This window comes from Pangasianodon hypophthalmus, chromosome 12 (assembly GCF_027358585.1).
Source record: "Pangasianodon hypophthalmus isolate fPanHyp1 chromosome 12, fPanHyp1.pri, whole genome shotgun sequence".
Classification (NCBI taxonomy): Eukaryota; Metazoa; Chordata; class Actinopteri; order Siluriformes; family Pangasiidae; genus Pangasianodon; species Pangasianodon hypophthalmus.
In genome coordinates this window covers 23,552,496-23,568,777 of record NC_069721.1, presented here as the reverse complement: position 1 = coordinate 23,568,777, position 16,282 = coordinate 23,552,496, and the positions used below count along the sequence as shown (strand labels likewise).

Genomic DNA, 16,282 nt, shown 5'->3' with positions numbered 1-16,282 from the left:
AAAACCAGCAGTGCAGATTTAGTAAAATGTGTGTGTGTGTGTGTGTGTGTGTGTGAGTGTGTGTGGTCAGGGTTTAATACCACCCAGGCAGCAACAACAACCCTCAGCATTACACAAACACTTCATCATTTCATAAGAGAGAGTCAGTTCTGTGTCCTCTGTGAGGAATAAAACACTCGGTGTTGTTCTGTTAAAGGAAAATAATCAACACAAAGCTGACATCCTCAAGTGTTTTATTACTCTTATACCATGGCAATGTAAGGCAATAATCCAACTCTAACGTTTTTTATTTATTAAGAAGAATGACAAATTGTACTTTTTATCCTTTTATAGCTACATTTAATGTTGTGGAATGTCCATGAAACAAGTTAGTTCCTGTTCTTATTTTATAGCAGCTACAAACATAAAAAAAACTCCTCTGTCCTGAAGATTTTGGAAAACTTAAAGTTACAGCTTTACCTCTGACTGTTACAAAGAAGCACTGACACTGGAGACTCCTTCCATAAATGTTAAATAAACACCTCCTCACATTTTTTAAACCCGTGAACAAGCTGTTACTATAGAAACATTAACATATTTGAATGAGTGCATTAATATAAACCTGTGATTTGCAGCTGCACTACTGTCAGAGCTGCTGTTATAGGAAATTAATCAACACCTTCTGACCAATCACAATCAAGAATTCTTCATTGCTGTGGTTTACATAATTTTTGATTTCACTAGAGCTCTCTCGAGTATCTGTGGTCTTGATGTGAGACAAACTGTAGCTTTATGCTACAGTTTAGCATAAATAATTTGTTTATTCGTTTATTTATTTATATTTTTGTTTCATTCTGTTGTATTTTTCTCACCTGCTAAACGGTTGAGGACAAATTTTTAACTGCATATTCAGTGAAACAGGAAACTAAAAGTCAACCAGTGACTAAATGAAACAAACCGTTAGACACACTGTAAATAAACGAATAATGAAAACGATGTTAAAAGGGTATTTCGGTGGTAAATAAACGGATCCACTTCAGCAATGACGTCACTGTTCTCGCTCAGAGACGCCAAGATAGCGGGAAGAGGTGAATCACTGAACCACAAGAACGCTGTGTTTTGTTTTGTTTTGTTTTTTTAGTTAAGTATAGCTGAGATATAAGATCACACACACAACGAGGGTGTTTGTCGTCCACTAAGTTAGCGGTCTGAAACTTTATCCACAAAGAGCCGACGTGGCTTCAGGATTTAACTCCAGCCCAAAAGGAGACACTCGTAGACGGTTACAGAGCAAGAAGAGCTGATGCGTCCATTCACATTGAACCGCCCACATAAAGTTCCATCTGCATGACGTTAATGAAAAATTAATAACAGCTACAATCGTCATCTTCCTCCGATGCATGCTGCAGTAAGGGTGGCGCGATATTATAAAATATTACATCACGATTCTCAAAGAATCGTTTTTGAACAAGATGCCAGCAATACCAGTACTGCTGCATTTCAAAAATAAGCAAATATAATTTTTATTGATAACGAATGAATAAACAAACAAACAAACAAATAAATAAATAACACTGAAAAGGAGGAAAAAATTCATTGTTAACCTTTTACAATTTTAAAGATGAAGCGCAATTTTTAACACCAAATCAGCTACTGCCAATCATGTTGTAATTGTTAAAAAAAACAATAATAAAAAAGATATTACGATAATCACAATATTGTACTATGACATAATTTATCACAATATGGATATTATATGTATTTCTAGATGAGTACTGTTTGTTTTGGGTTTTTTTATTGCGCAGTTGAGTGTGAATGCATGTCATTCGTTATTGCAGCTGTAAATATGGGGAAAAAAAAGAAATATTTTAACTTCAAAGTGGACATTTAGCCTAAGGGTTAATGCTGTTGTTCTGAATGTTTACAATATTTGTAGAAATATATATTTGCAGCTAATGACAGTGGTGAAAAGAGGAATTACAAAAATGTGGCAGTGTATAATATTGATTTCACAACAAGCAGCAAAAATAAGGTTCGATTTCAGTGTACTAAATGCAAAAGAGCTGTGCTGGGAACACACTTTGCACTTTACGGCTAATCAACATATGCACATGAGTACGAAGAAAATCATTAAAAATTTTTGTAAATCTAGCGCAAAAATTTTGTTCGGTTTGGCTTACGCAAATTGATCATTGAAGCCCGTTATCAGTCCCCTGATGAAAATATAAATAACAGTTTTAAAAGTGCATTAGGTAACATTTGTGTGGAAAAAATGTCTCTAACGGTTAAATGGATGGATTTGAATAAGAATTGAAGTTTTTTTTTTTTTACTCACTGAGCCCGCCCCCATTTCCACCCATGTACACAAAGCTCCGCCCCCAAAACTTATGGTGTATCAACTAGAGTTAGCATTAGTAAGGACTGTTATAACATCACTTTCAAGCGCACTCAAACATTCAGCTGCTTATTAAGTTACAACTCTACAAACACGCAACGTCTGAAAGGGTGAAAGAGCGTTAGTGGCGTGTCTATAAAATGATTTTTTTTCCATCTACGTAAGACACTTGGTCTGAGACAGTCCCTTAAACTTTTCTTTTTTATCATTTCGATGACAATTTTCAACATTATTATTTCTATAAGTAAGAAATGAAAAATCCCGACTATTGCACCTTTAATGACCGCATTCGCTCAGTTTCAATCAATTGTAGTCTCTGTATCTATGTTTATACTGATAACTATAGAACATGCAGGAATGAATTTTATTAAAAATGAAGGGAAATCATCAAACTGTCATCTGGAGCTCAAGTTACTGAGACTAATGTTGTTTAAGGAAGGCCACCAGTTTACTCTGTCTGATGTCTGAGTGTACAGACTGACATCAGACGTCACGTCAGTCACCGCACTCAGGATTTTATTCATTAGTATAATGTCTGTTCACAGCTTTCTTACACAGTGCACACATGGTGAACTCAGCGTACAAAAAAGCTGCGGGTTTGAGCCGAAATTGAGAATCCAGGATGCTGAAAATAGGATGGCGTTGTCGGCACCGTGAGCCAGGAATTTTTTTTTTTTTTTTGCCGGGATTCAGCTTTGAGAATCAGCGCTGTGGTTTTGGATAGTTGGCCTACTTTGCTGCCTGGCCACCACAGACGGACTGGGGCATACCAGCGAACTGACACCATACAGCAAGTCACCTCATCTCTAAATCCTAACACACACACACACACACACACACACACGGTTTCTTTATGAGCAAGTTCCTGAAAGTTCTGGGCTTGGATACAGCACCGCATTTATCCATGAACTGTCACTGTAACTGGTGAAGTAGTTACACAGCAGAAGTGCATTTCGGCTGTGTGTGTGTGTGTGTGTGTGTGTGTGTGTGTGAAGCCTTACTGGTGCCAGTGTCTAATCTCACAAAAATTTCCACTGCAAAAAAAGCAACCAAAGTTAGCTCCATCACCAAAAATGGTGACATTGTGTGGTGTGGAGCTGAACGATATGATAATCTGATATCGGTATCACGATATATAAACTTCATGATTCAATTTTTTCCAGAGTTTCGGAATATCAGATATCGTCAAGTGTCACTGTAACTGGTTAAATGATAAAATTATTATTATTATTATTTTCACACAAATGTATTCCTCTTTTCCTTTGTTAAAATACTTACATTTTTGTAACTGTTATTTAAAAAGAAAATTTTCTTTTTCATAATGTGGTTTCACTTAATAATCATTTAATCTTCAGTGTTAATGCTAACTGGAGCTAACCTGATAGGATTTCTGACAGGATTTTTAAGTCATATAAATAAATTTTGACAAAATCTTTGCTAGCTAGCATGAGCTAATGACAGGATTGTGAAGTCATAATAAATTTTGATAATATTTATGCTAACATTAGACAGCTAGAGAAAATAAGCTAAACTGACAGTATTTTTATTTTAGAATCATAGAACATAATACTCTTCACTGTTAATACTAGCTGGTTGGCTAACATGAGCTAGCCTGGCAGGGTTTGATGGAAATGTTTGACAAACTTTACTGCTATTAAGCTAGCTAATATGATTTGTGTTAGCCTTTTGAATTTATATAGACTTTTTTTAATTCTTCTCAATTAACACTAGCCAACTAGCTAACTAGCTCAATAGGATTTGTGACCGAATTATTTTAAAGTCATATTCATAAATCTTAATAATCCTTACTGTTGACACAAGAAAGCAAGTTAGCATAAGCTAATCTGTCAGGATTTTCAAGTGATATTCATAAATCTTAATAAACACTAGACAGCTAGCTAACATGAGCTAACCTGAAAGAATTTCTGACAGGATTTTGAAGTCATATTCATAAATCCTAATAATCTTTACCGTTAACACTAGCCAGCTAGAGAAAATTAGCCAATCTGAATTTTTATTTTAAAATCAACACTAGCCAGCTGGCTAAAAAGAGCTAGCCTGACAGGATTTCTGAAAGGATCTTTAAGTCATAGTCACACATTTTGATAATCATCACTTTTTCACTAGCCAGCTAGCTAACATTAGGTAACCATACATGATTTCTGAATGATTTAAGCTAGATGGCATAAACTAACCTGACAGGATTTCTACCAGGATTTTAGCTAGCTAGCATAAACTAACCTGAAGGGATTTCTAACAGAATTTTAGCTAGCTAGCATAAACCAACCTGACAGGATTTCTGACAGGATTTTAGCTGGCTAGCATAAACTAACCTGAAGGGATTTCTGACAGGACTTTAGCTAGCTAGCATAAACTAACCTGCCAGGATTTCTGACAGGATTTTAGGTAGCTAGCATAAACTAACCTGACAGGATTTCTGACATGATTTTAGGTAGCTAGCATAAACTAACTATATTTTTTTATTTTATTTTATTTTCCCTGCTCTAACATACAATGATTCTGGGAGTGTGTGTTAATGTGCTGATCAAGAAGTATAATCAGCAAACTCTGCACAGATCAGTAAACGTTCCTCCAGGTGCAGAACTCTTCTCACTTACGCAGAAGTGGATGAAGAGACGTTTGGGAATGTGTAAAATGCACATCTGAGCGAGTGTGTGACAGCTAAATGACACAGTAACAGTAAAATGCAGAGTTGGGCCATAAATATCCAGCAGATGCTCCATTCCAGCGTTAATGATGGACTACAGTAAACCTCCAGATGTACAGAGACACCGAACACACCACTGATCATCAATGAGAGGGAAAATATGTGTGTGTGTGTGTGTGTGTGTGTGGATGTGGATGTGGATTACAGAGCACTAATGTGTAAACCGCACTCGAGGGAAGAGGGAATGAGGATGAGGGGGCCGTGGTTGGAGAAACCCTCATCTCGGGTGGTGGAGAGACTTCATGGTGCCTTGAAAAATGGCTTTGTGTCTCTCAGCCACAATCTCTGTGCTGTATAATGCTTTATAGTGCTGCATAGTGCTGTATAATCTTCTTCTTCTTCTATAATGCTGTATGATGCTGTATGATGCTGTATAATGCTGTAAAGTGCTGTATGATGCTGTATAATGCTGTGTAGTGCTGCATAATGCTGTATAGTGCTGTGTAGTGCTGTACAATGCTATGTAGTGCTGTATAATGCTGTACGATGCTGTATAGTGCTGTATGATGCTGTATAATGCTGCATAATGCTGTATAGTGCTGTACGATGCTGTATAGTGCTGTATGATGCTGTATAATGCTGCATAATGCTGTATAGTGCTGTACGATGCTGCATAGTGCTGTATAATGCTGTATAATGCTATGTAGTGCTGTATGATGCTTTATAATGCTATGTAGTGCTGTATGATGCTGTATAATGCTGTATGATGCTTTATAATGCTATGTAGTGCTGTATGATGCTGTATAATGCTATATAATGCTGTATAGTGCTGTATAATGCTGTATGATGCTGTATGATGCTGTATAGTGCTGTATAATGCTGTATGATGCTGTATAATGCTGTATAATGCTGTAAAGTGCTATATGATGCTGTATAATGCTGTAAAGTGCTATATGATGCTGTATAATGCTGTGTAGTGCTGTACAACGCTATGTAGTGCTGTATAGTGCTGTACGATGCTGTATAGTGCTGTATGATGCTGTATAATGCTGCATAATGCTGTATAATGCTATGTAGTGCTGTATTATGCTTTATAATGCTATGTAGTGCTGTATAGTGCTGTATGATGCTGTATAGTGCTGTATGATGCTGTATAATGCTGTATGATGCTTTATAATGCTATGTAGTGCTGTATAGTGCTGTATGATGCTGTATGATGCTGTATAATGCTGTGTAGTGCTGTGTAGTTCTGTATGATGCTGTATAACGCTGCATAGTTCTGCATAATGATGTATACTTCTGCATGATGACGTTGAGTGCTGTATAGTCCTGAATAATGGTGTATAATGATGTACAGTTCTGTATAGTGCTGTATAATAATGGATAATGCTGTATAATGCTGTATAGTGCTGTATAATGATGTATAGTGCTGCATAGTGCTGCATAATGATGCATAGTGCTGTATAATGGTGTATAGGGATGTATAATGATGTATAGTGCTGTATAATGGAGTATAGTGCTGTATAATGATGTATAGTGCTGCATAGTGCTGCATAATGATGCATAGTGCTGTATAATGGTGTATAGGGATGTATAATGATGTATAGTGCTGGATAATGATGTATAGTGCTGCATAATGATGTATAGTGCTGCATAATGATGTATAGTGCTGTATAATGATGTATAGTGCTGTATAATGGTGTATAGGGATGCGCTGTATGACACTGGTAATTCTGTATAATGCTGAATAATGATTTATAGTGCTGTATAAAACTATGAAACACTCACTCCTCAGTAAAGTGTTTAGAGAAAACAAACAGAGCGAAATGGAAGACAGAGATGAGAGAGACATTACCCAGAATCCCCAGTGAGATCCGATTCAGTTGGCTGATAAAGGCCTGTCTTATGTTAATAAGAGGGTGATAGAGACGAGCTGTCTGTGTGTGTGTGTGTGTGTGTGTGTGTGTATGTGTGTGTGAGCAAGAAGAAAGATTGCGTACCTAAGCCAAACTGCTGACAGAGTAAAGAGAGAGGTGGATGAGGGATAAAATGTGAGAAATGTCCGCATGTAAAAGCTTTTAAAAGGCTGTGACTGGGGGAAACTGTCAGAAAGGGAAGCCCCCTCCACAAAACACTCACACACACACACACACACACACTAACAGAGTGCCAAGTAACACAATGTTTGAGGTGTAATAAATGCTAATAAACATATTAAATGCAGTTATAGGCTAGCCTGAGGTCAAAGATGTGCAGAACCTTACACACACATCCACATACAGCAACGCCATGTACGGGAGTGGTGTAGTTTAGCCGAAGTGCTTTGGACATTAGTGAAAACTTTTTTTTATGTTGCCATAGCAACCATAGCAAAACAACTTGAGTAACAGAAACATTTTTGCTCCCTGCCAAGATTTAAAAAGTGTCCAAATGTCTAACAGTTATTGTCTAGAAGTTAGGAAATGAATTTCTAAGAGCTTGAAGCGTTCATAGATTTTCAGAACTGTCGAAGGATGTTAGCTATGTGCAAGCTGTCCAGCATACTGCAGAGGAACAGGAAGTAGTATTAGGTAAAATGTCAAAAAAGATGCCGACATGCTTTGAATGAGATGTGCATGATGCAGGTTTCATTGTGATTTGATCTGACAAGAAATTCACACCAAGTTGAACCATTTTATCGAACAAGCAATACTGATATAGCTACGTCTTTTCATTTTCTTAACGTAGTCTGTATGTAGTATGTTTTTTAAATCAGATTAGTGGACAATCACACAATGCTTTGCTACAACAGTGTTACTGCAGTTTCCATCCCAATCCCAAACTTCCAAGAGGTGAATTAGAAGTCTGTCTGGAAGGAATTGAGAAAGTTTAGAAAGTGCCACCTGATCCTAGCACAGGAAGTGGGAATAGTTCAATTCAATTCAGTTTTATCTGTATAGCTCTGTTAACAATAGACCGTGTCACAAAGCAGCTTTATATTCCTAATGAATAATTCAGGTGTGGCAGTGGAGAGAAAAAATTCCTGAGAAGATATGAGGAAGAACCTTTGACTCAAAATGGGTGACACCGGAGAGAGGTATTATAAACCCTTCGAGTGTACAAGTGAAGAAGAGTTAAGACAAACAGCACTGCGTGTGTTTCAGGATGTACAGTATGAGTAGATGAGCACAGGACAGTGTTTATGATTATGGCAGCATGTACAAATTTACAGCATCCACGTGTGAGATTAAACACTGAAGCAACACGAGGATTGGGCGTAAACTATTTTTGGGAAGTGTGGATCCCTAAGGGAATGCAGGTGGAACTTTCCACAGGAGCTGGTGAAGATATTTGTGGGACAAGAGTGGAAATTAGTCGAAATACAGAAAAAAAAAAAGTAGGTTGAACATGATCTGATCTGACCAAAATCCACAGATTGAAAGCAATCTTTCTTAATCACTAGTGTATTACTACATTGTAAAACACACCATGAGGTGTCACTGGGCTGCGTTATTTTAAATAAAAATTATAATCTGTTGGATCATTGTTGAATTCTCGAATCTGATTAGCCAGAGGTTGTAGCAGCTCTATAAATCACAAGTTTGAATTAATGTGTTTGTTCTAAACTTTATCTTTTCTATAATAACTGCTCCAGGAACCTTTATACAGAGGATGCTAGAAATAAACATACATAGCATTTAGGGAAGGAGTCTCCAGTGTCAGCACTTTGTAACAGTCAGAAGTAAAGCTGTGACTTTAAGTTTTCCGACATCTTCAGGACAGTGGAGTTTATGCTTTGCAGTTTTTTGGTAACATGACAAGCTATGTTTTTTTTTTGTTTGTTTTTTTTGTGAGAGATAAAAGAGAGAATAGTGATGGAACAAATGGTTATAGCTGCTATAACATACGTGATAACTTGTTTCGCTGACATTCCACAACATGAAAAGTAACTCTAAATGCAAATTGCTGTGGTGTAAGAGGAATAAAACACTTTGGGACATGCTGTTATAGGAAAATAAACTCTGCTTTATAACTCCACCCTGTGGTTGATTATTTTCCTCTAACAGCATGACATAGACTGTTTTATTCCTTACTGAGTGCATCATTGTTACAAATGGTCAATATTGTGATACCATGGTAGAACAAGCATCGATGTGAACTCTCGCACTAACAGATAAGATAAGCTTAACTTTGCAATGCTTTTGGGAAACTGGACTCAGTAAAATGGACAACTAATCCACCAATCATCATCCACTTCCTGCTGGTAAGTCTGAATCTTTGCAACAGTGGTTTAACAGCGTGACAAAAAAGGACATCATCTGACCTGAAGTTGGAAATCTCGATATTAATATGTGGTGAGTGAGAGAATAGCAAATGCGTTCATTGTTTTTTGTGATATTACTGCAGAAAGGTACTGACTTTAGTGTTTTTCCTTCCCAAAGCCAGTCCGTCAGATGACATCCTTGCAAAAGGAACCTAAAAAAAACCTTGTCTACATTACTATATTGAGCTGTCTAGTTATCTAGTCTAATCTTCATTTACTGCTGTTATTAAAAAAAACATTACTGAAACATCACAAATTGATTAGATTAGGTTTGGAATTAAATTAGAAAGGCTTTGTCCATAAACAGGCTCTTAATGCAGCTGCTAAAATGAATTCTGAAAAAGTCAAACCTTAATAAAAGTAAAACACCAGTGCTACAAAGCACAAACTTCTCTCTACATTCTTCTTCTTTACGTTTCTCTGGCGTAACATAACACTACTCAGAGCGTGTAACCAAATTAGAACCACATGCTTCTTAAGTCTGAACTTCTGCTCGCCGTGCTATAGGCTAACTTGTCAAAATATGGTCTTCATTAATGTTTTTTTAGACACATTAATCCATTTTAATATATCAGGATTATTTGTTAGAAAGGTTTTTACTCCCAGAAAGCACTCACCCCTGGAGGCGAACAGAATAGGGTCACTCCGCATGGTGAAGGTGATCACATCTAACCGAGCGTCCAGGCGCCTGCTTTCATCCAGTCCAGCCCAGAGAGACCGGCTACTATCTGCTCTTCAACTCGGAAAACTTTCTTCTCTCCTCCTCTTTTTCTTTTCTTCCCTCCTTCTACCACGTCCTGCCCTGAAACTGTACGATCTCCTCCTTTGTTTGCTTCAAGTGCCTCAAGTCTTTGTCAGTTCCGAAGGGCTCTGAATAGACCTATCCTTTCTTTTTCTTCCTTTCTTTCTTTCTTTCCTTCTTTCTTTCTGAGCAGAATTCAGCACACTTTCTGTGCCTTCTTTATTGTGCAGACGGTGCTTGATGAAAAGCGACACCTCTCTCTCTCTTTTTTCCTCCCCTCCCTTTTTTCTCCACCCTCAAGCCTCTCGAGTTCTCCACCTCCTTTCATCCCAGTGTTCTGTGTGTGTGTGTGTGTGCGTGTGTGTGCGTGTGGGTGTGTTTGTTTGTGTGTGCATGACTGCCTACAGCATCTGTAGTATAGTGACACACTTTATTTCAAAGCAGCGATTATTTAAAATAACCTCAAACCTCACACATGTTCTCGTGGTAGCTTAGTGCAGAGAGAAGGAGAAAATGCTCCTGCTGGTAATTACAGCACTGAAGCAAATTCCCTACTAAGAGAACAAAGCCTCAGCCATGGCATGCGGTTTGAAAAACAAATACCTCAGTGTAAACTGGGATCTTGGGGGCTCACGGTGACCAGAACCTGTAATTTATACGTAACTGCAATACGGGTAAAGAGTGGAATATAGATTTATTAAAAATAATTAAAGTTAGAGCACTGGTTATTCTCACATATCTAATGTAGCGTTCATTAAGTTAATGATTTTTTCCCCAAAACTAATATGATAACGAATTCAAATTTCATACTTGTAATCAAAATCATTATAAAATACAATGACACTGTCCTTAATGAATAAAAATCAACATAGACACCATGGATACACTCTAACTAAAGGCGATACATTATAATATCGATATTGCCATAAATTCTGTCACAATACACTTTTCTTACTTTTCTGATATATCACATTGTCATAATATCTTTTTATAATGTTATTTTTAAACAACTACAAACTGAATGCACCTTGGAAGTAGTTGATTTGATATTATTTATGGGATCTTTAAAAGGATAAAATTGTAGTTTGATCTTTTGTTTTGCAATATTTTGTTGGCAGCTTGTTAGCAAACCTATATTTCGGGATACATATTGCGTATCGTAGAATTGTTGTTAAGTATCATGATATGATATTGACCATGCCCTAGCCCCAACATTGATGTTTTATGATTGAAAAAGAATGTGTGTAATCGTGGATAAGGTGAAGTTTTCACTCCACAAGGAGAGAATGTTATTTAGCATTTATGGAAGGAGTCTCCAGTGTCAGAGGTAAGTCTGTAGCTCTTGGTTTCTCTGTAACATGACAAGCTGCAGGTTTTTGTCTTAATAATGTTAAAAATAAGAAAAAAGAGAGGCTGGTGAGGGACTGATTCTTTGTAGCTGCTATAACATACGTGAGAACAGGAAGTAACTTGTTTTGTTTCCACAAATGAAACTAAATGGATAAAATGTATGACGTGTCTTTGTTTACTAAAAAAAATGTTGTGGTATAAGCAATGGCTGAGGTGTGTGTGTTTGTGTGTGTGACTATGTGTGTGACCACATGCTAATGCATGATGTTTGGCTGAATGAGCTCATGAACACCAGCAGGCCATGGATGGATGGATGGATGGATGGATGGATGGATGGATGTCCTGTATCCCCCAGACCTCAGCTCCTCCCAGGTGCAGTGTGAGGCCCAGTAAAGTGTTACTGCACGAGGAAGAGGTGTGTCTGCGGTTCCACGTTAATGCTCGAGCTCCTCCATCTCTCCGCAGGAAATCTGTCTCCACTCCATCCTTCACTCAGCAAGACCAAGGAGAGCGTCTACAACTGCTCAGTTATTAAAGTGAAGCATTTCACCACCGACTCATTTCACAACCATGTCATTAGACATACAGAACTAAAAAATATGTCCGTCCTCCAAGACTGAATATTTCTCATTCTCATCAACCCCCTGCCTCAAGGTTGTGTTAGTGATGTGCTGGGATTGGGGGTTAGTCTACCATACGAGGTGAATTTACGAAATTCTTCTTATGAAATTTTCTCTTCCTTAAATGTCCACTCCAAGTTTATAACCAAAATCAAATAAATAAATTATCTCTAAATTATCTCCAAAGGGTGGAAACAGAGAGAAGGTGCTTTGGAAGTAGAGTTACATGCTCATTGGTTGTTCTTGTTGCTTTTTAGGGTGTGTCCTAAATTGAGCCCTAAATCCTACAGTCCTATTTGTGTGCTTTTGGGCGGCTAAAGTCAGAAGCCCGACTGTAACAGCATTACAGTTAAGAGGTTAAGAGGGACGTTAAGTAACAACAGCTGTAGAAAACAAACTCACTATCTTTAACGCTATGGTGGAACCGAGTCCTTGTTGGCTAAGAAAATGTCATTGATAAAAGAAGAATTGCTTTGTGTATTTGAACATACTGTAAGCTAATCTCAGAGGAACGGTTGTATAATGCCAACAAATAATGCTAAATTAGATTTAAATCTACGCATGCACAGTCCAGTCTATGCACACACAGATTAGACAGATTTTCTTCCAGCCCCTGTAGTTGTCCCTGTGGCCATCATTGCTTGAAGTGCTTACTAGCTAAATAGAGTTGTTAGATGAAGAATCTTTGGACACATTATGGTGTTTAAGGGTGGTTTCACACTTGAGGTATTTTCCAGACTTCAGGGCTGTCTGTGCGTCGTTTTCAAGCCCGGGAATGATCCAGAGAACTGATCTCTTGTCCTCTTGAAAACTGTGGTCTGGGGTTCACTTCCACTGAACCGTGGTGCAGACCGCATTGCATGAGGAAGCTATCCATTCTCAGCACCGCACACCAAGTATCGTGATTGTTCAACTAGTCACATTACTTCCTGTTTCCAGTTTCATAATAACGCGAAAAGGGTTGTTATGGTCACCAGAGGAGATGGAATGGGTACTGCAAGGTTTATTAGCTCACTTGAGTGTTGGTACCAAAGAAAAATAACAAAAGTGACCTATGGAATTGCGCAATCGATCCACGGTTTGGAAAGAGTTATGCAATTATGATCCCCGTCCCTAAATGAGTACAGATTCAGTCACTCAAATATTCAGATACTCAAAAGGGCTCTATAAAATGAGATGTGTATCAGGATGAAGGGTTCATATGTCACTTCACCTTAATTGTACATCGTCCGTATGAAATGGCATTTCCCAGCAACAGTGATCTGATGACTTTAATTACTGGAATTGTGTGCTTCATAAGCACGACATCTCTTATTATCAGATATGAGTGTTCATCTTGAATACGAGGGTATATACGTATAAAATACTCAATGTTACACAAGTAGGCAAAAAGTGAAAATGTAGCTGTAAAAGGGTTAACAGGTTCTGGTTGAGGTTGCGTACAATGCTAGAAGGCAGAAAAAAGAGATGGAGAAGCAGGTCACATTGCTGTTTTAAACCAAATCCTCAGGGTTGCTGTAACTCTTTCACAAGAAGGTTTATCTGTTCTAAACTTTCCTCATCAAATAAACTCTCATCACAAAGAGAAACAAACCCTCAGGAGACATGGATGAAATAGGAAGAGAGGGCAAATGACCATTACAGGAAAGAGGAATGGAGAAAGTCTTGTGTTGACTCTCCATCTCTCTCGGCTCTTTCCCTGGTATTCGAGGCACGCCTTTCAAAACACTGAATAACTCACAAACCCTTTCTACTGCACGCCAGCACTCATGCCACCTGCACGGCATTCTGGGAGTGTGTGTGTGTGTTGGAGAGGGGTAGGAATGAGGGGGGTCCACTTTAAACAAACTCCACACTAATGACACATAAAGCAGGGTGGTGCTCACTTTCCACTATTTCCCTCATGACTAAAAGCTGGAGCTGGGACACACATAAGTCTTCTTATTGTTAATATTATTAGCAAAACACCACTGTTAAAAAAAATAATATAATCTACCTTAATAAAAATAAAAAGAATAAAATCCAAAAAAGAATAAAAGCCCCTGTTGTTCAAGAACAGAATCATTCTTGAACAACGAAACTCTGAATTGTCAATATGTCTTTCAGCTTCATCATAAAAAGTGAAAATAAAGTAACAAATGATAATTTTGCTTTATTTGTTATCATGTCAGCATGCTTATAATCTCACAAGATGGCTATCTATTCCTTTAATGCATGTTAAAGTTGAGAGTTGAGGCAGTTTTTAGGAAAATGTAAGCTGTAAATCACCTCCAAACCACTTGGTGGCACAGTCATGAGAACATTACACCAGTCCAAGATGGCTGACAGTAATAAAGGTCCATTAAGACAAAATGGCTGACAGTAACAAAGGTCCATCCCGAAAAGATGGCTGACTAGCCGGTCCTTTGTTGTTGACGTATCACGACACGTTAGCACTCAATCTACAGATGGTATGTGGCCACGTGCATCTCTGAAAATGTTTAAAGAGATCAGATCTGAACACAACAGTACTTTTGTAGCAGTTTAGATGACAATTCAATTCAATTTTAAATTCGTGTAGCACTTTTAACATTAGATATTAAGACAAGATGGCTGACGGTAAGAAAGGTCCATTCCAACAAGATGGCTGACGGTAAGAAAGGTCACCCAGAAGAGTATAGGTTCCCTTTTGAGCCTGGTTCTTCTTGAGGAATGTCCCTCATGTCCCTCTGGCTTGTTCATTAGGGATCTAAATCTAAATCTGTTTTTGACAATGTCTAATGTTAAAAGTGCTATACAAATTTAAAATTGAATTAAACTGTCAGCTAAACTGTTACAAAAGTACTGTTGTGAGCAGATCTGGTCTCTTTAAACAATTTCAGAGATGCACGTGGCCACATACCTTCTGCAGAGTGAGTGCTAATGTGTCCTGAAACGTCAACAACAAAGATCCGGCTAGTCACAAGTAGGGTAGTTATGGTTTCCCGGTTAGTCATGGTATATGATTTTGACTTTTTCAAAATACCAATTAAAATGCATTTCTGTCTAATATCATCTACTCACTCTCTTTTTGTTAACTCAATCATTTTCTATACTCCAGAGGTTCTCATCCCGTTTGTGTCCAGCTGCAACTCCCAAATATTTCCCAACCTCCTCCCAATGGACGTGCCCTTAACCACACTACAGCAACCTCCGTTTCTCTTGCGTGCTCATAACAGTATAATACACAACAGCTATCAAACACACAGAAGAGCACGCCATTACTGACCACAGCTAAGTGAAACGATCCATTTTTGTCTAAAACGATTTTTGTTTAATTTTGAGAATAATAATTAGAGATGGCATAATACCACTTTTTTCCAGATATACATACTGAAACCTTGACTATCAGCCGATTGGATACCCGTCTGATATTTGATGTTTTCTTTAAAAACTGCTAAGCTTTAAAAAGTGTGTGTGTTTTTTATAACTTAAACACTTTCTAGTTAAACGCTTTCACACAAACAAATCCCAACAATATAATAAATATAATAAAATCAATCCAGGCTCTTTATATGTTAACATGTCCAGTTCCCAAAAATATACATTTCTTTTTCATATCCAATTCCAATCTTTGCTATTTGTTACAGGATCCGATATTCGATATGTTTCTCTGATTTTCAATCCACTATTTTTTCTGGTATTGGTCCAAAACTGATAATGGGTATCGGATCAGTGCCACCTCTAATAATAATTTACATAATAATTTCATGAAAAAAAATCGTTCTCAAAAATATATTTCGAGGAAAGATGAACAATTGATCTTTTTGTTCTTTTGGTTTTCGTATGTACAAGAATTTCATCATAATTTTTTCCCTTTAATCTTCACCACTGGCTTGTGTGTTTTTTAATTGGTTTAATTGATTAATACCATGAAACTGTGATATTTTTAGACTAGGCTTTTGTACTGTGAAAATATCAAACCCTAATTCTTGCAGTCACAAGTGTGGCCATGTTCTTGCTTTTCTTCCTGTGGACTGTTCGCTTTCTTCAGATACACCTACAGAAGCATAGGGTGTCCTCCTTGTTGATTTATTGCTGAACTTGCGAGGTAGCAGTTAAAACATCTGCCACTGTAACTTATCATCTAGTTTTAAAAGCACCGGCCGATTTTGAGCTGACATGTTTAGGCGCTTCTCTTCATGCTGCGAGAAGCCATGGAGTCATGGAGATGTCATAAAAACAATAAGAGGTTTGTTATGAACTA

The 16,282-nt window shown here is 37.6% G+C and overlaps 1 protein-coding gene across 6 annotated transcripts in view; it reads right to left on the bottom strand.

Annotated features, from left to right (window-relative positions):
* Positions 1-16,282, bottom strand: part of afap1 (actin filament associated protein 1) — an 83,142-nt gene that overhangs the window by 45,367 nt on the left and 21,493 nt on the right. For 3 of the 6 annotated variants that reach the window (XM_026915393.3, XM_026915394.3, XM_053238508.1), the window contains exon 1: positions 9,963-10,373. The exons of 1 other annotated variant lie outside the window; for it this stretch is intronic. In XM_026915393.3, coding sequence (XP_026771194.1) covers positions 9,963-9,996 — 34 coding nt within the window. In that variant the 5' untranslated portion in view covers positions 9,997-10,373. Of the gene's footprint in view, positions 1-9,962; positions 10,374-16,282 lie in introns of those variants that run through there. 2 more of the 6 variants (XM_026915396.3, XM_026915397.3) reach the window with 2 other exon arrangements.